This window comes from Oryzias melastigma, linkage group LG14 (genome assembly GCF_002922805.2).
Source record: "Oryzias melastigma strain HK-1 linkage group LG14, ASM292280v2, whole genome shotgun sequence".
NCBI classification, from domain to species: Eukaryota; Metazoa; Chordata; class Actinopteri; order Beloniformes; family Adrianichthyidae; genus Oryzias; species Oryzias melastigma.
In genome coordinates, this window is record NC_050525.1 from 24,577,875 (window position 1) to 24,605,632 (window position 27,758).

General features: G+C 36.8%; 1 protein-coding gene across 1 annotated transcript in view; it reads left to right on the plus strand.

The window, feature by feature from the left end:
• Positions 1 to 2,933: 2,933 nt before the first annotated feature.
• mcama (melanoma cell adhesion molecule a) overlaps positions 2,934 to 27,758 on the plus strand; it is an 82,765-nt gene continuing 57,940 nt past the window's right edge. Inside the window, exon 1 of the mRNA XM_024266280.2 lies at positions 2,934 to 3,078. Within this exon, the coding sequence (XP_024122048.1) occupies positions 3,021 to 3,078 (58 nt within the window). The 5' untranslated portion in view covers positions 2,934 to 3,020. The remainder of the gene's footprint in view (positions 3,079 to 27,758) is intronic.

A 27,758-nucleotide genomic window follows, 5' to 3' on the forward strand; every position in this document is an offset into this window, starting at 1 on the left:
AAAATTTCCTAAAAAAAGAAAAAGCAGATTTCGGTAGAAAAGAATAAAAAAACTTCAGGGATGTCCAAATGAAGGAGAGATCCTCTCCCAGGACAAGCCAGAGGCAAGGTCCACAGCCAAGAGCAGGAGATATCTGGAATATGAAATCTCCTCCAGAGGAAAGTGTGAAAGAGGAACAACACGTGAATCACACTGCACCAAACAGAGGGATGGAGAACTAAATGAAAAAATAAAAGATAAAGAATAGAGGGAATAAAAATGTTTACCCAGCTTCTGATTTCAACTACAGTAATTGAATTGTACTTCAAACATGTCAATAGTAAGATGCATGCGGTTTAGCATGTATAGCAGATGGAAATGATGGCAATGATAGACAAACATGGAGGAGGAATGGTTCGCCCTGGTTCAGTTTATAAAACCATCTTCCCTCTGCTTGATTTCAATGAGACATTTGTGTAATGTATATATATATATATATAGTGAAATAGATTAAAGAGAAAAACAAAAAGTAACTCCTGTAAAAATGAGAAAAGTCAGGGGAGAGGGGTTTACAAACAGAGAAAATGGATGGTTTCCACAAAAGTTTAATTTCTCAAGCATTCCTCTGGGCTGAACGGGTTAAAGAGATAAAAAGAAGAAAGATTGTGGCTTAATATGGACGTAATGAAAAGCTTCTCCTGTTTTTGACAATAAAATAATTTAAAAAAACTAATAATTTTCTCATTGTATCTGGAATATGTTGGAAATGTGTGCTCTGGGTGTGTTTTGCCCTAAGGAAATTACATTTTATTATCCCTCAGAGGCACCAGCAAACAACCATTTCCTTGAATCCTGAAAGCAGATCTTTATAATTTTCTAACAAAAAAAGAAGAAGACTGGATTTATAGGTGGATGATAGTACTCATACTGAACAATGCTGTAAATGCAAACTTTTTGTTTTTTGCAAGTGGAACAAAAGGTTTGTTCGTACAAACAAATCAGCTAACCTAACCCGTAACTGGTGATTACCTGAACCAGGTGTGCTCAGTTAATTGGAAGCTGGACTCACCTGATTCAGTTAATGATCAGGGTTAGCTGGAAAACAACAAAGGCAGCAGTGGACACAAAGAGACTTTTTTTTGGCCCCACAGGTCAGGAGCTCTTCAGTACACCAGTTGATGACCACTCGGTATGTCCAACAAACAGAAGCAAAAGTCAAATATTTTCGGATGCATTTTCAACTTTTGTAGGGAGTATCGTCTTTCTTTTGGTAAAGAAAACAGTTATAAATGTAAAGTTACATCAGTTAAATATTTCCTACATGTCCTTTTTCATTCTATAGCATTGATATCTTCAAGTGCTTCATCTAGAACATTTTTTTTTTATTTTTAATCATGGCAGATATCTTTTCATAGACTATAGACCAGGAGCTTCCATTTCCAGGCCTCGAGGGCCGGTGTCCTACATGTTTTCCAACCAACCTGCCATTGAAGCTCCTGACTGGCTAAACACACCTGATCCAGGTAATCAACAGCAGGATTTCTGGAAACCAGCAAACCCTCGAGGTCTGAATTTCGACACCCCTGCTTTACACCAGTTCACAGATAAGGCGATACACGTTGAATTGTGGGAGGGGTCAATGGGTGCTAACGTCTTGTAGAATAGATGGAGAAAATGTACATTTAGGTCAAATTATTTACCAACTTTTGCAATTGAATAACACAAAACAGTGATTAGGTTATAGCAAAGTCCAGACTGTTCAGTGACATCATCACCAAGAAATATTGGGATTCAACATCAGACAAGTTTCAATGACTAAAGCATTTTTTTTACATTTGTAAAAGTCTTGAAAGATTCTGGCAGCGTACATAATAGTATACAACTCCGTATCACGTTGATGTGTCCAAATTCATGGTAGGCATTCAAATCCTCATACCAGTGAGATTTTGTTATTCTAATAGCTGTTTATTTCTCAATTGAAGTCTATGGAATTGCTGAGTTTTGGAGCCAGCAGCTACTTCCTATTTAGAGAAAGGGGGGGAGGGGTCACTCAGTCCAGTTCCCTATATGAAGTCCATGCTCACCACCTCACTTGTTCTCACCCAGTTCTGCAGCTATAGAAAGAAAACCAACAATATTCAAGCTAGAAAGTATTGTAAAGCAGCAAAACTGTTTTACACTCTGACTTGTATTCATGCTAAAGTTTTCCTGCACTAACTCACAGTTGTAGAAAATAAATTTGATCTAAAAAGGAATATATCATGGCTTATATTTTGACAATCTGAAGTCCATTGCATTCTTTTAATGTACGGTCCTAAACTATTTAATTTTATCTTTGCAGAGGCAAGTGTGGATTCAAAATAAGACTGATGATAAACCCCCAACAAGGAAAAGTTTAGAAATGTGTGTAAACAGTGTCTGAATTCCACTCCAACCGGCTGCACGACGAGTTCCCAGCAGTGGTAATAACCAACACATTGCATCTATGTTGTTACTTTGTTCTGAGCTCAGACTGTGAGTCTCCTCTGGCTGCTCCAAAAAACCCTGTAAATATTTAAAACTTCAATCAAAAGCAGAAGAAGTTTCTTCCTTATTTTGTGTGTGTTTACTAAACAGGACTAAAGGTTAAAAGAAAATGCTTTCAGCCTGTCAGCTGTAGATAGGAAGCATACATATGATTCCTCTAAAGTCTGGTGTATACCTGCGTAAATTAAATTTGGCTTTTTTAAGGAAGTCCTAACCTCCTGGTGGCGCAGGAGCGGAATCCTGACAGTTTTGTTCAGGCTCAAAGGTGTGGAGGAGCGATAAGGCAGGAAAAGTATTCACTCGTGACCTTGAGGACTTTGGAGAAGTGTAGGCTACACGTTTGTGGCAGAAAGCTGCGATTATAAAGAAGGAGGAGGACCCGCCAGACGGAGACTTAATTGTGCCCCCTCCCTCCCTTCCTCCTCCTCCTCCTCCTCCTCCCGGCTCCTGCTGCTGACTAACCCTCCGTCGACGCTCCACTTGCCTTCAGTTGTTGGTCTGGATACAGCGAAGACATGGCTTTCCTTCCAAGAGCGTTTTTACTGCTTTTCCACATCCTATTGGCCCGGAGCGGTGAGTGAAACTTTAAATAAAAATTTATGTTTATTTAAATTTTAAAGAAAGTAAAAATCCGCCATGAAGTTTGATGAAAAATGTGGCGTTTTGGAACATTTTTACGCGTAAACTCTCCACAAAAGTGCGCTTTTTTGTGCGTCAACTTACATTTTTTGACACTTGTTTTCTCAACTTATTCACTTTTTCATTTTTTGTTGGCGCGAGTTTAAACTCCCGCAGATCTCAACTGCTAAAAGCTGCAATTAATTACTGCGTAATTGATGCCGCTAATTAACTGCGCACAACAAGAGAAGGAGCGCGCAGGCGCCTGCCTGCCTACCTGCATGTCAGGAGCGTTTTTAAAGGATTTTCAGACCTCGTGAAGCGAAGTCTGGAGAAGTTATTAAAGCTTTGAGGGCATCCAGAACCCACAGCGGACCTGCATCATGTGGACCCGCAGGGTTTCCATCCGGAGCAGACTTGAGTCCACAGAAATGCCAGAAGCCATTGTGGTTTTTACTCAGCGAATCAAAACAATAACATCAGTGTGAGGAAGGAGCATGTTTTTACGCGCCTCACTGTGAGAATCAGTCAGTACTCAGCTTCAGATGAGGGAAAATCAAAACTGTAAGATTGTTTCATCCATGAACTGTTGAGATTTGGGCAGTTTAGGAGGGTTTTTGATAGAATTTTTCTCTCTAAAATACTTTGTATCTATTTAATCTAGTCACAGTGAAAATATTCCCAACAGTTTCCCACATCAGTCCAAGGTCAGGAGTAGAGGTGCTTTGTTTTGTCTGAAGTGACAGCACTCCATGGATGGAGGGGAACTGTTTGAATCTGATCAAAGAGAATGAATGACATATATTAAATATTTATTATTGAATCTGTTCACTTTGAGAATATTTCCAGGAATTTTTTTTGCTAAATACTTCTGATTTGTAAGATCTAATGTGTCAAAGTCGAAGCCCGGGGGCCGAATGTGGCCCCTGGGTACTCATATCTGGCCCTCCAGATCATTTTATTTTATTGTTATTAATCACCCAATGTTATCTTGCGCTTACTTTTAACTTGTATAATTTTGACAAAATATATTTTGATGGAGAGTAAAATATTTGATTTATTCTGGAATGATATTTCTGCATCTTTGTTATTCATAATTGTGTTAAAAAGTTACAGTTTTAAAAATTAGCATTCTCCTAGCTTTTTGGACTGTTTTGGCATTTCCTAAAATTTTTTTAGGCTATTTCGGAGTTAAGCTAATATTTTAGCTATTTGGCTAGTTGTTTTGAATAATTTAGACTATTAGACTTTTTTCCGTCTTTTATGCTATTTTGAAGTTTAGCTAATATTTCAGTCACTTGCTAGCTATTTTGGCTAATTTAGGCTTTTTGTGTTTGTTTTTTAGGCTGTTTGTAGTTTAACTAATATTTCAGCCACCTGCTAGCTTTTTTGGCTAACCTACATATTTTTTAGTCTAATTTGGCATTTAGCTAATATTTTAGCTGGCGCAGCTCCAGCGTTATCAGCTATCAGCACCTTAAAGTTTTAAAATTTTAGTTTTAAAGTGTTCAGTAAATGTTTATCCTGTTCGGCCCGCGACCTAAGGTGTGTTTTGGATTTTGGCCCCTTGTGCGATTGAGTTTGACACCCTTGATCTTATTTGTTTCGCTTAAAAAATGAGTTGGAGCTTTGGTTCTTTTACCACCCAGAGGAATTGTACATTTTACAAACTGACCCATGTTTTAGAAGAGTACTGGCCCGATTTCTTCACATCAAAGGTGAGGTCCTCCATGGGCGCCTCTCTTCAGAAGTTAAGTGGGCTGGGTCAGCTGGGTGGTGGCTCTGGAGTTTGATCCGGGACTCCCAGGAGGGATTATATTTCCTCAGCTGGCCAAGCACCAGCTGGGACTTCTGCAGAAGGAGAGGAGCTAGAGGATGTTTCTAGAATTATTTAGCATTTTATTGTGTGTCAAATCTAACGCTAAAAACAAAGAACTTCTTATCTTATACGATTAACTGAGACTGCATCTTGATACTTCAATTTCATTGGATTTTAGGAGACATGAGACTTTTACTTATGACTTTAGTTTGGTGGTTTCGCCACAAACGGACATCTGAGTTAAATAAACGTGTTCTGCTTTTCTTGTGTCACATACAGTTGCTTTGGAAAGAAAAAAGGGACATTTTATCTATAAAGGTCCTCTCATCTTATGCTTAAAGTTTGGTAATCAATGAATCAGTAAAAATAAGAGCATATTACATAAATCTGAATTTGATTCATATTGGGACTTTTGGGAATACACTGAATGTGAATAAGCCCTTGATTGCATATTATTGATCCACAAAGTGGCATTTTATTATATTTTGTGTTTTTTGTGATTTTTGTGAAGTTTGTTGAACCTAGATTTCTGAGAGAAAATGGTTCACTACAGTAGCTTATGTTCTGGTGTAGAAGACTGGTGAGAGCAGCCGTGGTGCTGGTTTAGCGACATGAGCTGGAGGGACCAGCAGTCAAGATGTTGAGGATGATCAGAAATGAATCCATCAGAGGAGCAGATCATGAAGATGTTTTGGAGATAAATGCAGGAAGCAGATGGACATGGGGAGAAGGGACGATCTTGATGTTGGTAAGACCATGCTGAGTTAGGAGACACCAAGAAACAGGAAGACCAAAGAGGAGATTTATGGATGCAGGGAAGGAGGACCTGAGGGTGGTTGGTGTGTTTATTAATGTTGAAATTTCCATTTTTATTAATAAAACTTTAACTTCTTATTACGTTACATGCGTAGTTTTAGGAAAAATTGTATTTAGGGAAAAAATGTAAGCCCCACTCCAGTAAATATGGTATTTTTAACAAGATCTCGTGGGATTTTTCTGATGTCTCCCATGATCTGCACAGAGCTGGAGAAAACTGTCTTCTCCACTGCTGCTCCTATCTCATAGAATAGCACTCAGAACTCTCTGTGACTGCAGGAACACATCTTCCTAAGTGTCTTCAAAACAAGGCTTTTTGATTGTGTCATGTTATCCTTGAGATCATTTGTTATATATCATGTTTTCTTTGTTTGTTTTTGCATATGTGCGATGCCTCTTGGTCAGGTCTCTCTCTTGAAGAAGAGATTTTATATCAAGGGGCTTAAAATTGCATTTATGAGCATTGCTTTATTCAAATTGTTGTGAATCAGGAGCAGACGAAAAAAGGCAGTTTGAAAAATATTGCATTTTATTTAAATATTATATTTTATAATTATATAAAATTATATTACTTTAATAGTCGTCTAATCATTGACTATTTTTCCAATTAGTCAACTAATTGGGTCATGTGTAAACTGGATGTAAAACACACTTATTAACCTTAAGCTTTAAACTTGAAGTGTTTAAAATATATAATAAATAGAAATAAAGACAATTAGAATAGTTTATTAAATAAATAATACATCTTCCTTCCTTCACTTTTTAAAAATGTTTTTAGTTTTTATGTTTCCCACTTTCAATCTCTGTTGGTGTGTTGTTATTTCCGATAACTTCCTGTGGCATCACCACTAATAGTGGCAGCCCTAGTGGGCCACAAGCTCCGCCTCCATTCCGATGGATCCACTTGTAGACAAATAGATCCATGAACATCTTCTTTTTCCACATCTGAGCTGAAATCTGACTCAAAACGACTGGATAGCTCCGATACTGCCCAGCATTTTTGTTGCGTCGCTAATATAATTAGATTGAGGTGTGAAGGAATGTAAGTCAGAGAGGTTTCAGCAATACGGAGGGGAAGAGGAGGCGGGGTTGTTCTGCATCTGCACCACGAGTCAGAGATTTCTACAGAAACTAGGTCTTAAAAACTACACAGTTGTTTGATTTTTGGCTAAAATTGGCATAAAGATCAAAATATGTGAACGTTTAAAGATGAATCCATATTTAATTGAAGTGGTGAATTGCAAACAGTTGAGGTGAAGTCAAACTTTTTCATTTTCCGTTTGCTTGTCGGGACTTTTCTCAAATGGTTCTCAGTTGACTCACCTGGTTAAATGGGAGAGTAATGAAAGATAAGAGTTACCTTCTTTCCAGTCTGTTAAGCATCTCACAAAAGGGCAAAACTCACTCCCTTTATCCCTCTTTTTCTATTAAACCCTGTTTTTTAGCCTTGTCTTAATTGGGTTACGACTGTTTAATCCTCATCTCCCTTTGCCTCCTCTGGAGACGGAGTAAGCTGTCTGTTTTTGGATTAGGTCTCGGTGGCGGGGGGCACACCCCAAGACCCTGTAAATCAGCCTGCGTCTAAACTGACCCACTCCCTAATGGACCTTGAAGGGCACTTACTAAAATACAATTTGTGACTAAAAGCATTTCTCCTGCATGGAAATGAAGCCATCCTCTGGATGAAAAGAGGCCCAAACATGGAGCTTGGTTGATGTATTTTTTTTTTCACAAACCTGTATTGATTTCAGAGTCCAATGCTCATCAGCATGATGCTCCCGTTGTGCTACGAGAATAGCTGAGTGGGCCGTGCGGCGCAGTAAATCTAAGGGCCGGCAAACCTTTTACTGTGACATTTACTGAACAGAAAGTAGACACAGTGGATGGCCCCTCCTGATTCATGTCATGATGAAATATTCCTAACAAAACAAGCCTTCATCCCTCAATGCTGCAAGATCAGACAGCTACTGGCAGTCCTCGCTTGGCCCACGCCAACCCAAAGCCAGTTGCAACAGTTAAGTCTTAGCAGTGAAATGCATTTATAAGCAAGACCAGTGAAATTTAGAGTTATAATTAGTTTAAATTATTGTTTTACAGGCTCAAGCATGGTCAGACTGTGTTGTGACAACACAGGTAATGATGGAGGAAATGTTAACTATGAAAACTGGTTAAAGTTTAACTCTGATCCTTTTGATCTATTTTAAAGTCCTTCCCAGTGTTTGTTTGTTTATTTTAATTATTATATTCATGCTGTTTTTAGCCATAAAATAAAAAAAATGTGTAGTTTTCTAGGAGATATTTTCTGCAGAAGTTCATTAGAAACTCGTCACTGAGTTGTGGGCGGGACTTATGTCCCATCATCCCTTTGTTTAGACTAGGGTTGCCCAAATCCAGGCCCAGAGGGCCGGCCTTTCTGCTGGTTTTTCCAAAAAACCTGCCTTACTTGGTCAATGAGGAGCTTCATTGGCAGGTAGGTTGTAAAACATGTATGACTCTTGTCTTCAAGGATTTGGAGACCCCTGGTTTAGACTCTCTCCCACTAGCTTACAGCCCCTCACAACCTCAAGCTAACATTAGCGGTGCAACAAAAATGGCGAGCGACATTGTACAGTTTTGACCGAATCAAACTTCAAACTCAAACGTTTTCTTCCACTGAAACACAAAGAGTTTTACATAGAAGTAAATAAGATACTCAATAAAAATGCAGTGTTTAAAGCATATAGCCTACACTCAAAGAAAACAGGACATTTACACAAAATTAGCTCCCTTACCTCCAGCGGTTCCTCCCTCCACCCACCCAGCTCCCCCAATATAATCCTTAACGACAAAACTGTTCACACCGGACGCAGAAGCGCTGTGAAGCGGCGTGGAACGAAGGCCGCTTCCATTCGGCAGCCTTGTTAACCTATGGCGTAGTTCCCACCAGACGCGAAGCGCTGTCCAGCGATTGTTTTGGAGTAGGGCCTATTTTTTTCATCAATTCTAACCGGAAGTTAACGCCAAGACACACAAGAAAATCTGGTTAATTTTCAAAATAGAACCAATTCTTCACAATAAAATACTGCGATTGACAAATGTGATCATATGTTTGTACCTAAACAGACTGCAGAGATGAAAATAAACACACAACACACGACAAATAAACATACCCATGGAAAAATACGTGTCTGGTGTGAACCGGGGGTTAAGCGGATACCGTGCGCACTCTCCACGCGCACACCGTTTAGCAGGACTTCCGCGTCAGCTCGAAGGAAACGGTCAGCCTCGGTACTGCTGTGCAGAAACAGTTGGAAGGGGTATCCATGTATTCCGAGGCCCAGCCCAACCACGGGGGTCATGGATCCAGTCGTCAACAAGGAGATGCATCGGAATTGAGCGGAGCAGGGAGCTTGCAGGAACCATTGTAGGTAATACGTCCCAACTACAAGATAATTCAACCGCATTTTGAATAAAGGATTTCTGAAAAATGCAATTTTAAGCTGAATTTTCTTTATATATGTCCTCCATCATAAGAAAAATAACAAGAACATTTTGAAAACACAACCTTTTAAACAAGGCTGATGACACAACCAAAACACCCCAAAGCAACATTAAACTGAACTGATGTTATTGTAATCACAGCTCTGTTGTCCTCCCACTCCTATTGTGCTTCATTGGTGTCAAAAATGACAAAACTGAGTTGAAAAAACAATTTTCTTTTGGAGCATAAAGGCACAAATGTAAAGTATTTTCATTTCAAGGTGAAAAAACTTTTCAAAGACATTTTCTTTGGATATAGAGTCTTGTTTTTGCTCCTTTAAGTGGGTTTGTTTGTGCTGCATCACAACGTAGAACCACTGTGGAATTCCGACTGGTCCAGTGAGAACGGTAGCAGTGCAATGATTAGCGCGTGAAGGCCACCAGGGCTGTTGTCAGTCAGGCTTTACAGCACAATAGGGACACGTTACTCAACCAGTGCTTTTCTTCTTCTCTTTTTACATCCCTCATTTAAAATCTATAAAAGAATCATGACTTTTCTTCTTTTTTCTTTTGGGAAGCTTTTCCCCTTTTGGGAGAGCTGCATGCCGACATGGATTTGAGGTAGAATGTGGTTCCTTTCTTTAAGAAAAAGTGTCTCAAAAGCGAACAAAAAAGTATACATACAGTCTTCCGTTTTCCAATTAAGGAACAAAAACGTATCTTAAAATGTAATTGCAGTTTCATTACCTGAGATGGAGAGGGCAAACTCTGATGGATGAAAACTTTTCTGATTCTGACCAAAGTACTTTAAACCCATCACACGAGGTTCAAACTGTGGAATAAGTTTTTCGAGTCGATTGGAACACACTCTAGCTTTTCCCTCCACCACCTAAATAACTTGAATCCATGCGCTCTGCAACCTCAGGTGTGTAAAATTCTGCCTCTACAAATATTCAAGGTAGGAGCTCTCAGGATTTCAGTGATAAGATACAACTTGTGCAACAAGTCCAGTCGTGAAATTTCTCCTTGTGCTAAATATTTCCCTGTCAGCTGTTTTTGTAACCAAGTGGAAGGGATTGGGAACGACAGCAGCTCAGCCACAAAGTGTTAGACCATCTTAACTGACAGACCCTGAAGAGCAGAAAGGAGAAAGGTCTCAGACGTTCTGCTGAGTCAGACATCCGTGCTTCCGATTGGATCATTAAATAGAAGTCCTGATTATTTTTGAAAAAAGATATAAACTGTGTATTGAAGTTTTTAATTAATATACATTTCTATGATCAATTGAAATAGTACTAAAGATGATATAAAAATAGTTCTCTAAAGGTTTATAAGACATTGGTTGTGTGGAAAGCGTAACCTGAGAATGTTTGGTCTGCGGTTTTCTTCTTTTCCTGAAATGTTGGGCTTGTTGTTTTTGTGGTTGAGATAAGAAGACGTGTTTTTGGAAACTGCAGAGTGGTAGCTCAAATAAAAGGAGTCATTCGGTATTCCTGTAAAAGACTTTGTTTGTGGCTGCGTGCCTGGGAATGCCGGCACCGCTGCTGGGCTTGTCTGCGTGCAGCAGAAAGTGTGCAGCTGTTGGCTGCAGTTGTTGGCGTGGGATTAGTGCTTTAGTCTGAGTGATAGCCACTCTTGAGAGCCATATAATCTGATGCATTGGCTCATTGTTTTCATTAAGGAGAGTGTGCTGTTTGATCCCTGTATTATTTTAATGGACCCTTGCTGCAGCGTAAAGTGGATGTAAGCTAATTCAGCCGATGTTTAGGTCAACATGAGAACTACTGAACACCATCCTATAGTTTAAATTAATTTCATGTCCTTAGCAGAGTAGTGAGCTTTTGTTTACATTTATTTAGCTGTTTGTTTGACCTGCAGAAGATTAATGAAGAACAGCTGCAGAGAAGATGGGGCTACCTTCCTAATGAAAATGGTGCTTTTGGGCATTTTTTGATTACATATATTGAGAAAATAAGGAATTTTTTATTCCAATCGTGATTTAGGAGTAGACTAAAGCTCATATTTGTGACAAAAAATACACCGGATGGGCCACAAGCTCCTTGCTCCACACCATACTTAACATCTATTCACACTAATCGCGACAACTTTCTTTTAAGTGGTCATTTTAAATAAAAAGTCTTTGCAAACGCCTGTAAATCCACGTTTTTGGCTTCCTTAGACTCAAACTGTCAACCGTTTAAATTGTCAACTAATCGCCGATTATTTTTACGATTAGTCGACTAATTTGGATCATGAGTAAACTGAATATAAAACACGCATCTTAACTTTTGTTAGCTTAAAGTTGAAGTGTTTGAGCTAACTACAAATGAAGACAATTAGGACGATATTAAACCTTTGATGAATCATGCAGCTTCTTTCCTTTTTTCATTTCTGGCATCAAAACAAGACTTAAATCAAATGAGGAACTATTTTTAACTAAAGAGGAAGTTTTGTTCTCACTGACTCAAATATAACAAAAGTGCATTTTGTGGTTCTGAGCATCATAACTGTTTTCAACTTCACTACACTCTGACTCTATGTAATTCCAAACTGTGATGCTCTTTATCGTTGCAGGAAAGTTACAATTTCTACATATTTTGCAGAAATCTTTTTAGAGCAGATGTTCACTTTAGCAACATTAACAAGCTGCCCCACTTTGACGTTTCGCTCCATGCCAACTGTTGGTGGCGGACAAACACAAGCAAACAGTAGAAAAGCTAAATTAAAAGAAGCCCCTCCCTGCTTGTCCAGTGTGAAAACCATGGGCTGAATGCAGCTCATTAAACTACGTATAGATCATTCTTGGACGTGCAACATAGCACAACACTTGTAGACCTCTAGATCCATGCATGTCTTTGTTTACTGGAATCTGGCTCAACCAGCTCCAATATTTCTTGTCACTCCGGTAATGTTAGGTTGGGGGTGTGAGGGGCTTATAACTGGTGTGACAGACGGAAAGTGGGGCGTAGTTTCTCTGCACCAACAATTCCGACCACAACTCAGAGGCAAATTTGTAACAAACTATTGCTGCTCTGCAGAAACTATGTCCTAGAAAACAACAATAAAAAAATTGCTTAAAACTGCGTATTTATAATTAAAATAACCCTTTAAGTCTTTAATCTTCAAAAGCAATGACTATTCTGACGCAAATTAAGTCGATGTTTTAAACAAAGTTCTGCTTTGTTTTGTTGAGGTTAAAAATATTCATGCAGCCACAAGGCATGCTGGGTTTCTAGGGTCATGAAAGAGGCTCAAACGATTGGTTGCTTAAAGCTGCTCAAAACTTTTGTGTCAGACTGACACCAAAGTGCTTCTCTCTCTTCTTTGTTTGTTGTTTTGGTATGTGCTTTAGCGCTGTTGCATGCCCTGAAGATCCAAGACCTGTTTCAGGAAATCAAAGTTGTATTTTTCTGGCTGGCAGGAGGAGAACTGACAGGCGCCCTTAAGCCTAAATTGAAAAGCTTTCACGGGCCTTGTCTTGCATGTGTAGCGCGGGGTTGACGTCTGAGTGGGATTTCATACCCAACAGCTGCCTCTGTAGTTTGATCTCCAGCCTTCTGGGAGGGAATTTCTCTTGTATTGACTACCTTTCTGCTGCAGAAGAGCTGCTCTAAACATCCCTGACTTGTGTGTTATTCAAAGCACGCCATTAAGTCTGCGAACAAATTCCAAGCTGAACCGCCCAGGATCTGTGGAAGTGCTGGAGACAGTTGTTCTGGCAAACTCAATCAAGAAGAGGAGTGAAGTCAATCAGAAGAGCCTGAGCAGAGAAACAAAATGTTCCCTAAAAATTTGAATATTTCAGACTTTATTTAAAAAATTAAAGCAGCGCTTTGAGGTTTGTGTCTCTGAATCATTCCTGCTGGTTTTATCTGCTGGCATTTACTTCTGTTTTTTTTTGTTTGCACCACAGTCATCCACATTATTATTATTGACTCAAAAATGCTACATGTTTTAATACGAAGATGATGAGTTTACAGTTTTCCTGCTCATGAGTATAAGTATGTCCTACTTTTACTCACAATTGTGATGCACTCTGCACTACAGTTGAAGGAGAAACTATGTAAACCTTTTGGAATTACTTGGTTTTATGCATAAACTGGACATGGAAGTATAAATATGTGTGACTTAAGTGGGCAATATTTTTCTCCATTGTCTCATTTGGATTGAGTAAAAAAAAACACATGTTTCCATTTCATAAAGAAATTGAGGTAATCTTAAATGGTTCACATACTTTCTCTTGCAACTGTAAGTCAAAAAATAATAACAGAAAAATCTGATCTCACCACAAAGTATTTAAAATAAATCCAATCACTTCAACATGTTTTCTTAAACTAAAATTATTTGGCAACTGAAAAACTTTCTTAATATGAATATTTGCCTTACAAAAGGGTCTTTTACCGACATTAGTTATTGCATTTTTTTGCAATTGGATAGCAATATTTATGATATTATCTACGCTTTTTGAGTTTCTGCAGACCTAATCTAATTATTTAAGTCAAAATTTTCCTGCAGTTTTGTTGCTTCAATAATACAGCTCTGTATTGACCATTAACTTCATCACCTCTACTGTGGAGTATTTACTTCAACTGCTTCTGTTTTTGTTGGACTTTCACAAAAACTGCATCAAAATTTACAACATTTTAAGGTAAAACACAACAAAATTTGTTACTATAGCAAGATAAAATTCTATTTTTTAAGTGTTTATTTGGTTGATTGGTTTTCGGTAAATCTAAAGTTGAATTCTTTTGTTTTAGTGGAGCCGGTTATTAAAATAATCGTGTATTTTGTGGTACAAGCCCCAAATTTTGATATACATTAGATTTCCCTCTCTCAAAAAACAAGTTAGCCATGAAAATTCCTAGATTTTAATATATATATAAGATACTGAACATATAACAATATTTTGTTGGTACCCCTCGAGTTTAAAGACTACATTTTGTGTACTATGTGAGGTAAACCCCTTCTAACTTCTACCTGTTTGTTGATGAGGAGGAAAGTGACAAAATTAATTGGAATTTTGTCCTTTTTAATGAAAAGTTAGATCAAAGTCACCACAACAGGCAATGCTCAGTACATTCATCCCAAATTTGGTGCTGGCACCACGAGTTGCACGATGTGTCTGAAATATCAAACGTACCGGCTTTGCTATTTGGAAGTGTTGTTTGTTGGATTGAATTTGTATTATTTCATACATTTAAATAAATATCGCTAAATGTGAAGAAAAATAAATTAGATGACTAGCTTTTGGTCTTAAGACTCAAATTATGTCAGTTTTTTCAATATATGTCACTGATGAATTATTCCAAAATGTTTAGAGGGCAGATTGTCTTTGGGTCTGAGTGAAAATCTGTGTATTTTATTTAAACTTTATGATTTTTTTGGTAAAACATTTTGCTTTACATGACAAGATGGGATGTTGAGTCCCATATAAGTGCAAAAAATGAATTTTATTTGATGGATTTTGTTCATAATTCATAGTAAAAGTTTGGGAACAAGCCAAAAAGTTTCATGGTTTTTAAATTAATACGATAATATATGTAATTTCTACAATAATTCATGTGCACAGTGTTTTATATTACAATAAAAAACATTTTTTTAACTAAATTTTTACTTGAAATGTCCCTCTTTTGGCTGGATCACCAACATATTTGATGGATTATTAGCAAATAATTCAATATTTATTGTTCTTAGTTGTTGTATTTTCCAAATAACCAATCCTCAAGTGTTGCATCTTGCAAAAAAAAAATTTAATTTAATTAAAAAATGAACACGGTAATTGAATGGGGCTCCTTTTTAGTATTTTTTAAAACAGACATTCATTAGTCGTGGTTCAGGCTTCAGCAGATTTGCCAATTTGTCTCCAAACTCTGCCCAAGCAAAACTGGCCATCTGCACATGATGCCCCTTCATTTTTAGAAGGCCCATCTGTGGGACACATGGCGTTCTCCTGGGCCATAAGCCAAGCCTTGGAAGGAGTCCCATTAATGCCAGAGGGACAGACACAAAAACCTCCAGTGAGAAGCTGTTTCTTCCTCTTCTCCCCACTTCTCTCCCTCTTTGGTTTGCAAACAGAGCTTAAAGCAGCAGCTGCACACACCTGACGCCCCGGAGATCGACACGCCACGTTCAGCGGCGGCTGGAACCCGCAGCGGCTCACGTTACAGAGAAATCGTAAACCACAAAAGGCGGCGTTTCCCGCCTTTTCTGAGCCCAGTCCTTCACAGAGCGTCTTCACACGCTCCTCTCTCATTCCTGTCCGACTATTATTTTGTGTCTTCAGGAGAGCGGTGGACGGAGCCTGGGAATATTTACTCTGCAGTTGTTGTCAATAGTTCTCTCTGTAACGGTGGGGCGCAGACATGAAAGGGTGGGATTAACTCCAATGTGTGTTTTCACACCAAAGCCAAGCTTAGCATCCCAAATCGGGTTAGTTTGGAACTAAAGTTGATTGCTGAATGTTAAGTTTGAGTAAAAACATGCTTTGCTTAGAAGAAATCTAACACTTAGGTTACTAGGAGATCCAAGACTTTAGTCCACATTTAAAAGCTAATTCACTCTCCTGAAGTGGATGTGCAATAAAAAGGTGAAATAACATAATATTTATGGAGTTTTGTCTTAAACCTTTGTGTGAAATATGTTTGTTTTTCTACCTTTTAGAAAATATTTGATATTTAAATGATAAATGATATTGCTCGCCATTCTTGTTGCACTGGTAATGTTAGGTTGGGGTTGTAAGGGGGCTGTAAGCTAGTGGGAGGGTTGACTCCACAGCAACAGACTACAACTTGGAGGCAAATTTCTGATAAACTGCAGCCGCTCTGCAGAAACTATGCCCCAGAAATTGACACAAGATTTTAAACCTTAGAAGAAAAGACCCCTTTAAAATAGATCAAAAGATGATCACAGGGGTGATTTACTTTGAACATACCAAGATTCACCAGATTTTTACATTTTGAGTATTTCAGCCAAATACTTTACTCTTTTTTTATAGTTTTTTGGGGGGCCTTTTAGGGTAAATCTCCATCTTAAAGGCCTCTCTCCCTGAGATGTTTTAAACAAAGGGTGAGTGGGAAGCTCTCAGGCACGTGAAATGTGACCGTAGGTTTGTGTCATTGGTTGAAGGTTACTCTCATCTTCTCTTTTTAAGAATATGAGATATATTTCCTGCCAGAACAATGCAGATGCCACGGACCTTCCTCGGTGTTTGCTCGGGGCCTCCCCCACAGGCTGTGTCATTGTCCCGAGGAATGCCAGCTTCTCTGATTTCTTTTGTTGATGGGGCTCATGTCAAACTGCCAAATGATGCAATGTGTCAGTGTCACCTCCAGAATGCCTGAAGAGGCTGCAAAAATACACTCGCCACAGCTTTAAAGCCCCACTGCTAGACTAAAGGTGCAAAGTGATATCAGGATGGAAAGAACAAAATAGTTAATTTAAGGATTTAAAGGTAAAGGAGCACAAAATTGATGAAGTGTCTCATATTAGCCTAATTTTATTTAAGACTTGAACTCATTCTACCAACTTTTTCAATTAGTCAGTTAAAGGGATTTAAAAATGAGATACCTCTTGGTGTTGATACAAATTTAACTTATAGAAAATGCATTAACAGCTTAATTAAAGCTACGTTTTTATTCAGTAGTAATACAGTATCAATAGCTGCCTTTACATGGATGCAAGTAATCGGAGTAAACGCCTGATCGTAATAAAAATGCGTCACGTAAACACGGAATTTTCTGATTCAACTGGACTTATTCGGATCACAATTTCCTTCCAATCGAGATAGATGAGTTACGCCGATTGTTGATCTAATTGTGGTGCATGTAAACGATTTAATTCTGATTGTAGGTCATCAATGCACTGCTTTTTACGTCATATGTAACCAGCGTGTTCTCCAGATGAGGCTTTGGATTGCTCCGCCCGAACAGCCGTATTCCGTGGAGAGTTTGTGAGCAAAACTTACGGTGCTTTGTTACAGTGTGCGCTCCAGAGGAGGCTTTGGACCGCAGTCCTGTTCTACATAAACGAACTGTCTAGTGGGAGAACAGTGTTTTCGAGCGGCTTCTGGACGGTGTTTGAGCTGGCGGAGGTGGCTTTCAAATCCGGAAAGTCCTGATAAACCGTGCAAACAATTGTGTAAATTTGTGTCAATAATTTTGCACAGTCAAAATAAAGGATAAAGTTATTTGCATGTATTTACGTGCAGCCAAAATGCACTCACTTTCAGGGTGCCCAAGGCTAATGTTGTTGGTAGTTATTAACCAAACCTTAACCCTTCTTTCAGGTCCATGTGGCTAAGAACAAAGCACTGGCCGCATGTTTTTAGAAAATATGTGCAGTTACTTATTTATAATAATAATAATAATAATATTAAAGGCAAGCACAGAATATAATCTTTCTCTATGGTGCAGCTTTGTTTGTTTTCTATGGAACTTCTTCTTCTACAGCAGTATTTTAGATAGTTCTGTGCATGTCAGAGCGATTTATTCTGATCGAATATGTGATGTAAAACGTGAAACATTGGATCAATCAACAGAAGTTGTGTCATTTCTTACTTTAAAAAATATTAGATTTTCAGAAATTATATTTTGAGTAAAAGACCAACTTAAAATTCTGCTCTAATTGATCCAATATTTCACTTTTTACAATATCTTCAGGTTCATATCAATCTCAATGTAGAAATTTCAATAAAATCTAGAGTAGTTTATTTGTTTTAAAGTGTTTTCTTACATTTTTTGTCAAACAAGAAGCATCAATAATTTGTTTTTAACGTAAAGATGAACATTTTGTAAAGTTAAGACTGCTAGGTATTAAAAAACTTAAATGGTACTGAATGAAAATTTAATGTAATAAATCCAAAACATAAAATACGAAATCAAGTTTAACGGATTCTGCAGTAATAAAAGCATATCCAGAAAAATGTAGTTAAATAAGAAATGTGGAAGTGTCAGATGAGTGTGGAGTGACTCTGTGTCCTCCAGCGTGGCGTGGTTCCAGCTGCCTGCCACATACACTTCCATCCATGTCTGTTCATTTAAAATCTCTTTGAATCCAGCTTGACTTTGATGGTGAGAAAACATCTCGGTGTTCAGCTTGTGCATGTGCACATGAATATTCATGAGAACCTCAGGGCTAACCACACCCTGTTTCATGGTGTTTGCCTCTTGCTAATGGGCTGTGTGGTGCCATGCGTGTGCCATGCGTCTGACACGGTTGTTGCATTTTTTCAGTAGACTTTGCCATTCTGTGATCCGTTTTAAATAGTTTTATGTATTAGTTTTAGTGCTTTTCATGTGTATTTCTATGGTAAATTCTTATGTTAGTTTAACCTAAAAGAAAGTCTGTGTTTTTTTACTCAGAGTAGGTTGTGTTATCATGAACGCTTTGTATCTTGTGTCGATAAAAAGTTATCGCCACTCCAAAGTGTCAAATTACATGCATCAAGTAGCTCTTTTCCCCTTCCTCGAATTTATGGGCGATGATAATTATTTTTGTGCTGTCTGCTGTTCAGCTGGTAGTTTCAGGGCATTTGTAAGGCAGGTTCCCCGGGGAGCTGATCTCTTTGTTTAAGTGTCCCTCAGGAGCCACTAGAGAGGCAGAAAATGAGCCAGCTGAGGAAAACAAACAACAGCAACTGTTGGTTGGACAGCGGAATTTGCCTGGAACACGTTCAGCCTGTTGGTTATTCTGCATCATTTGTAGCTCTCTGGAATAAATATATAGGCTTTTTCACAACAATTTGAATAAAGAAATACTCAAAAAGGCAATTTTAAGCTTAAAATTACCACTTCAAAAATGCCAAAAACACAATTTTAATCAGTCTGAGTCTTTAAAAATGAAGAATAAAAATAATATTGAAGGTTTTTTTATGCCATAAACTAAATGGCTGAACTCTACAAATAGGAAAGCAGTTTTCGTTTAACCACTGAAAAACACAAGGGGTCAAAATTTGATTTTCTTTTTCAATTTTATAGTTTTCTTTTTCATTTTTTGGCTGCTGTTAAATGCTGCTCCCCAAAGTTAACAAACAAAAAAAGTGTGTCAAATCAAATATAAAAAGTTGTTGTGTTCTTCAGAGTAAATTATTGAAAATAAGTTTTAAATTCATTGTGCAAGTTTCTTTTTAAAACTTGGATTATTTTTTTAAATAAATCTCTTAACATTGAGAGTAAAAGCTTGAAGATATTTAATTTAGTGAAAACGACAGGCATCCTACCACTGATTTAAAACAACTATTTTACAAGCAAACGATGGTCTGTGGGTTAGCGTGTGCTCGTGAACTTTATGTGTTAACTCTTTGATGTAAAGTATCCTTTGAAGACAAGAAGGTCACGAAAATTCACTTTAGAAGCAGATGTTGTTACAGGGCAGGTGCAGACAAGAAGATGTGCTGAACCAATCAAAAAAAGTCCAACTAAGAACAAAAATTTGACCCTTTTTGTAAATAAAAAAGCTTTTGGTTGAAAACCAGACAAAATCTGAATCTTAAGAAGTACTGGTAAAAATTTGCTTGTTTTACAAGATAATTTCTTAGTTTCTGAATTGCAAGAATATGATCTCATCAAGTTTTTAATTGGAAATTTTAATCAAAAACGTCTAAGTGACTAGAATTTGTTTTTCTGAAATTAATAATTCTTTGCAAGAATATCTTGTTGAAATTTTAAGACTTTTGGACCTAATTCTAGAGGTTATGTTTTTTCAGTGTAGTATATATGTATCTGAATTAAAATTATTAACAAAAAAACAAAATTGTTGTTTGAAAAAAAGAAATATGAATAAATGTTCTATTGGCTCAAGGGCCAGATGTGGCTCTTTTACTTTCTAGCAATTTAGATTTTTATTTGAGAAAATATCTGTAAAGAAAAATTAAGTAGAAAAGTTAAAAAAGTAACTAACTTAAACTGTATTTAACTCATTTCCAAACAGCTGAAGGACAGTACATGACTATGGTAGACGTAATCCTCCAACCATTCATCAAGTACTGCAGCTTCATTGTTTAACAGAGTCAAACTAAAGCAATTTAACAGATTTTTGAATCCCTTGTTCCACAGAAAATCAATTGAAGGTTAGTAAGCTCAGTCAGAATTCATACTTCAGGATTTTTTTTTATTTTTGAACAAATTTAAGGGTTTTTAGTGTGCCTTGTGGTTAAAAAATCCAGTAAGGGTCTCTTAATTAGCTCTGATTTAATTTAGGTTTGTCAGATCTACAAATGTCTGGCTGAATTGCACCACTGACTGTAAAATAAATAGTATTTTTTTAATCAGTGCTGATATTGCACTTACAGCATTTATTGCAATGACGTGATCCTATGTGAACCAGAGTCTTTTATTTTGAAAGAAAGTCAATCTCTGTCCAACAATTTAATAATTAGAAAAAATGGTTATTTCTCTTTAAGTTTACTTTTTATCTGTGCCAAAAACAACAGTTATGTTATGTTTATCATTATAATAACAAAAACATAATTAGAAATCAGTGTTGTTTGTCCAAAGGGTGAAGTAACTCTTAATAAAATCAGCCTGAATGGATCTTTAAGTGTTGGAGACTCCTGGTTTATTGCACTGTTCTTTCTCTTTTCTTAGAATCCCATTTTTTAGATGGATTTTTGTAAAACAAATGAAGAAATTCTCCCAAAGTACAGAGTTAAACCTGTTAGGAATAAGAATGAGAGCCTTGTTTTATCAGTCAAACTCCGTTCACTTTAGAGGAGTCACACAGTGGATGTGTGGGAGGAATTTTTTCTCAAACTTAAGCGAGTTAGTTGCTCTGAATGTAAATAGGAGCAGATCAAACAAGCGAGTTGTGTTGAGTGAATACAAACTCTTCCTCAACATTTGCAGATAATCTTGTGCTGAGGATCAGTCGCTGCCGTTTTTCTGGTGATCCTCTGTTGTTGGTTGTCACAAGTCCTGACATGGGCAGTGATAACAGGCTTTGTTCACCGATAACAATCAGTGATGTCCAATTCACAGACAGGATTTACCCATGTGCTTTGGTTTACTTGAGTTGTTGCCTGACTCGGGCAGCATCTTTTGAAGATACGTCCGATGAAAAGCTGTAACGTGATCTACCTCTTGAGCTCAAGTTTAGGCTTTGGAATCTGCCCTGAAGGGGCTTCTTCTACATCTGCAACTTAAGAAGAATAACACGCCGAGGCTCAAAGTCGGCTCTATCCCCAAACATTGTGAAAAGTGAACTGAAGACTCAGATTTACCATCTGTGATTAGTGCGGGATAATAAAGATAAAACCTATGCTTCGCTGTTGGCAAGCACCTTACTGAAATAAATCCTCTGGCTCTGTTTCTTTCACTGTTTAGAATTTTCTATCGTTTGTTACAACGTCTAAGTTTAATTTAAAAAAGTTCTCATTTTCACCTGCTGACGGTTAACAAAGCATCACTTTTTTAACCAAATTAACCATTTTGGTGCAAAATGAGTTTATTATTTTAAGACTATTTTCATAAAAAGGACATGTTTTTGACGTCTGCTTTTCTTTGTCTTAAACGAAGTCATAACTTTATAACAGTTCATGTAAGCATCCAACAAAGCATTTGTTTTGATTTATGTTAGATTACGGAAGCACAGTAGGAGACGTAGTCACAGTGACCCAATGCATCATGGGAGATGTAGTGAAAAAATTCGTCCCAGATGCTGGACAGACTCGCATTTTTTAACTTCATTATTTAACAAAATCCAGTCCCCTGGATTTTAAAAGCAATTCGGACACCTTTTTTTTGTTTTTTTTAAATGGCAAGTATGTTGACACCTATTTTCACTAAATAAAAGTCTAATTAATACAAGCATTTTACATCTATTTAGGAACCCACTGTGTTCTGATGATGAAAGCGTTGACGTTTTAATAAAAAATTCAATTTAATCACTTTTTTTTCCCGCAAAAATGTTTCTAATGAATTGCATTGTGGTCTATATTTGCTGATAAGACTCAATGGAGACTGGTTTTCGCAGAGAATTCTAGGAAATTATTTAGAGCACTTGATTTTGGAATTGTTGATTGGACAGGTCTACAAAATTGACTGTATGGGACACTATGTAGTGAGTAGAGAAAGAATTTGGACATAGCTCGAGAGACTTTGAGCACCAGGAAGTGAAGACGTTAACCACTTCTGATTGGTCGGAATGATGACAAAGTGATAAAACCTCCAAGCATGATTTGTAGAGACAGTTCGTGGGCTTTCGGCTAAAGCTGCAGCAAAATTACAAAGTTGGTGTATTTTTAAATGTTTGCCTAGAGATAAACATAATTTGGATATCTTAAATCCATGATACATTCCCTTCAAATTTTCCTTCAATGCCTTTAAGTTTCTTCTATGTATTAGTGAACAGGTTGGTGTGTAGTATTTAAGATTAAACCTCAAATTTTTACTTTTGAAAAAATGGTATAAGACCATAAGACCATTCATTGCTGCTCTGTGATACGGCTGTACCTTAACTTTTAAAACTGTGTTTTAGAAGTTGCCTCCTAAACTAAAAGCACTTGTCACTGTGACACTGAGCTGAACAATAGCAGCGCTGCCTTTCTCCTCCGGGGCAAAAGTGAGAACACAAATCTTATTTTAACCCAGGTCTCTGTGCAGTTTCACTAAAAGAAAGTGTGTCTGACTGAAGCAGAGCCTGCTGTCAGACCGCTGTCCCCTCACCGAGAGGAGTCACTTTAGGTGGACCGGGCATCTGGTGGGGATCACCCCCCGGGGAGATGGAAAGGACTGGACAGAGTTGCCGGGGCAACAGACGTCTGAGCTTCACTGCTCGACCTCGTATGAAAGTGACCCAGACCTTGATAAGTGAGCGATAATGGATGGAATTGGCAATGGTTTTAACACTCCACGCAGAGGAGCAATCTTTATCATCCCTGACTGAAGCTTTATTCCAGTAAGTCATGCATGAAAACACCATTGTTAGCTTTTTTTACTGAAATGTCCCTGAATTATAAAATTTCAATGAGACCAAAACACTCTTTGTCCATAAAAGCTCTACAACCACATTTAAGTCATACAATCATATCATTTTTGTTTGTTTCCTTTAATGTAGAATCGCATTAACTTGTAGAGAAATACAAGTTTAGGTTGTCTTGTTCCAAAATGATTGCTTAACTGGGTGGGATGGGTATCACTGCAGAACAACTAAATTAAAGATTTCTTTTCACAATTCAGTCCAAATTCTGATTTAAACAATATTTGATTTATTAGTAATTTATTTGTCAATTTCTGTCCTAAAACTTGATTTATTCAAAGTGAACAAAAAGATTACATTTTTATTAGTGAAATAATTAAAAAAACGACCTCAAACTACAAGAGTGATAGAGTATTAGGGCCACCAAAAAAAAAAAAAAAAAAATATGAGAACAAATTATACACATTTTGAGAAAAAAGTCTAAATTTTACCAAAAAAAACGTATAGAATTATGAGTTAAAGAGTCAACATTTTACAAAAAATAAAGTTATAATTTCATAAATTGAGAATTTACGAGAATAAATACATTTATAAAGTAAAAGGCTGTTTACTTAGGAAAAAAAGGAATAATTACCATGTTTCAGTGTGAGAAAGAAAAATAAGGAAATACTGAGTCGTTTAGTAAGTCAACATTGTTTTGTTATAAATACATTGCATGAAATTGGTACTTTAAAAAAAGATTTTTTTACCCACAAGGAGTAGATATCTGGTAAGACTTGGCCCCTCTTGTGGCTACAAAGTTACAACTTGTTTTTCATAATTTTAGGACTTTATTCTTGTAAAATTACAACAATATTTTCATAGTTTTAGGACTTTTTTTTACTCTCATATTTTTACAATTTTATTCTTGTAATATTAGACCTACAACTTGTTTAATAAAAATAATTTTAGGACTTTATTATCATAAAATTTAAACTTCATTTTCATAGTTTTATAATTTTATTCCCATAAGATTGACTTTTTTCCCTCATATTTTTACAACTTTTTTCTTTTAGTATTAGGCCTTCAAGTTGTTTTTAAAAAAAAAAAAATTATGACTTTATTCTTGTAAATATATTTATTCTGTTATTTTTATGTTGGCTCTAATAATCTGTCGTATGAAAAGTATGAAATAAATCTGGTCAACTGACAGACTTTTTTTAACCCAACCACAAATGACCTAATTCCTAGACAGACTTTTTTCATTTTTAAATCCATAAAGTGGGACAAACTATGTCTCTTAATCATTGGGATGCCTTTAAGGAGCCTCTGTTTAATTTCCTGTTTGCTCTTATCTGATACCCATATTGATTAAAGAGACTCCATCTAGACCTCTGATTAATAAAGGATTAGTTTAAGTGTTGTATAGTCGTTGGGTTCTCTGTATCTTTCTTTAAGAAGCATAAAGCTTTAAAAGCTTAGCAAACAGATTTTTTGAAAGTACGCTCAAATATATCCATATATAAGGTGATCAGGCATTGGTCCCACTGTAGAAACTAGACTTGGCAAAAGCCCCCCACACGGCTGGTGGAGTCATGACGCCATAGGCTTCCTCCACCTCCAGCCAGGTTGGCATCTGCTGCCCAGCGGAGAGCAGGAACATTGATATCGACAGGCAAGACAACACACTGGCACTTGTTAAAGGCTACATAACAAATAGCAGCATGTCGTGGAAGGAGAAGGCACAGTTTACACAGGTGTGAGAAAGCCTGAGGTGGTTGAGGAGAACAAACAGGACAGTGGTCAGCAGTTCTCTACAGCTCTCCACCTGCTGCGGTTTGAATCTGTGCTTCTTAACAAGTCGGTCCCCATCATGTCAAATTGCAGAGATATTTTTATTTAGTAAACAGCTAATTGTTTCCCATTGAAATAACTCATAATATTGTTGTGTTTCCTGACATAAAAATCATGATGTAAATTAGTCTTTTAAGTTAAAAACAGTGTGGCATAAATAAACTGAACTAAAACTTATTTTCTTAAAAATGTTCTTAAAAAAATAACTGTTTAAACATATTGCATTGTTTGACTCACTGACACTTATTTGAAATTCTAACAGCTATCGATTTATCTACAGTATTCCCTCCTTATTCGTTGGGGTTAGGGACTGCACACATCCGCGAAAACCGCGAATTTGCAAATATAAATATATATATACATTTATTTTTATATATATATATATATATACTGCCCATGTAAGATATAAATTGATTGATAAATTGGTTGGAAAAAAGAAATGGGCACCTGTATAACAGAAACAAACGCATGCATTAAGTATATCACTGGTGTAATGAAGTTTTAAAATGGCTTTTTGTCAGTGCAAGATTCACTCAATAAAAAAAAATTGCCATGATAAAATGTACAACTAAATAATAATCAATTAAGCATAAAAAATGCATCATTCAGTCACTAAAAGACAAAATGTATAAAGTTGTTTCTGGATAAAATGTACATCAGTTATTTAAAAGAAACAATATACACAGTTAATAAGTTTTAAAATAGTTAAAATTCTAAAAAATGATAAATATAAACACCTCATGACTACTGTACAGTGAATTTAAAATAACAAATATATACATTGGCCTATATACATCAATTTTTCTAAATGCTTAATTTTATGGAAGACAGAAACTGTATTGCAATTACACATGTGGAAAACTTTATTGAAACTAGAAATATTGGAAAAACACAATTTTATGACATCATAATTATACAAATAAAACACAAACCAACTCATGATAAGTCATTCAAAACACAATACTTTGATTTACAGCAGATAACTTCAAATTTCTACCACGGCGCCAGCGCTCATCTATCAAAGGAGATGCTGGCGTCTTATACAGATCAAGGAGCAACAAGCTATGTGGGAGGGGCAGTCATTGTTGGTCACATGATTCATTTAATTTGATTAAAAAGGTTTCCATTGCAGTTCTGCAAAGTATGCCAATTTCAAAACACCTTAAAACCACCTCCTACTAACTTTTATTTCAATAAATTTGAGTTTTTTTTTCATTTCCATTAGGCAAATTTACTATCACAAATCCAATGAAACCACAGCTAATGATTTTAAGATTTTTAATGGAAAAGGAAAATAGGTTATGTAGCCATTTTTCTATTTTGAAAACTCTAAACTGACTGATATGATTATGAGTTTGCTTAAAAATATTTAAAACTTTTTAAGGAAGTCAAATATAAGATGTTCTAACCTTAAACTGATCATTTCACTGTCATCCCCCTTTTTAAGCTCAAACAGAAAACTCTGCATCCCATGAGAAGAAGTGTCTGTAAAGTTTTACAATTCAGTTTGCTGCCTAAAAATGTCTTTTTAGCTCCCAGGTTCAAGTTGGGAAACTTTTTCGTGAGTTCATCTGAAAGTTCAGTCACAGTCTCCATGGTGAGTCAACGGTGAGAGCTTCTATAATGAGAGGCTGTCATGCTTTCCAAACCGCTCACAGTTTCGTTGTTACAGATGTTCCTTCAACATTTTAAAAAGCTCTTATACTACAAAACTTTTTAAATAACAGTCTACTGCTATAGATTTATTCAGCTCTACTTACATCTACTTCACGTCTGCGTTTTTATGGACTTAGAGCAACAATTAAACGGTAAACTCAGTCTGCCATTAGTGTTTATTGCCATTTGGTCATCTTAATCCGTTTTATAAGGTGATCTGGTCTGTGCATGCTCAGCAGAACTTAAAGTTTTACTTACTTTCCATAGAGGAATTGCTGATGTGGTAAGGCCATAGCATTTTTTTTTAAATCAGCTTTTCACTTTTGTCTTTCCTTTTTGTTTTTGTTTTTAGGCACAATTAAAAATAAACATTAAAACTGTGATATAATTATGGATCAATATGTTTCAATATTAGTTTTTCTCTACCTTTAGATATTTAACAGTTTATGTGTGCGCATCCCTGTTCAATTTATGAGAATTTTAAGCTTTTTGGGTCTAAATTACCTGGAAGAACATAAATATTCTCCTTTTTTTTGCATATTTACCTTTGAAACATGACTAAAACAAATAATATTCATTCTACTGTCCATTATAAAACTCACAGCGTGGGATTCAAGGTTCGCAGCAGACAGACATCCTGGGAAAGTGGCTAAATTGAAGAATTGAGTTAAGAGTCAGACGAACAACAAGCATTTTATTTCTAAATGAAACACTTACTGGAACACAAGACGCAAACATGAAAAGCTTTACAGGTTTTTTAACAGAATCAGAGTTAACAACACTCCACGTGGACTATGTTGTAACAAGCCACGGAGCTCCAGTGAGGTGATGGTGAGACGTTGCTGGGGAAATCTCTGGGTCGTCGTAGCTCACAGATCAAGGCCGCTGGTCTGAATCTTTGAACTTGACATTTCAAAAGAGGGAGGATAAAGTAATGCTTAAATATCAAATCCTCCCCCTTTCTCTCATCCCTGATATTGGCCGCTGTTAAAAGATCAAATCAAAGAGGAACGCTCCGAGCAAAAGGATTTTCCCGCCGTGGTTGTCTGTGGAAGTTAATTTTACAGTTGCTCAACTGTCTCATGGGTTCTCGTGTCTCAGCAGTCTCCTCTTAAATGAACCTGTGAACCTCTCCTCGTCT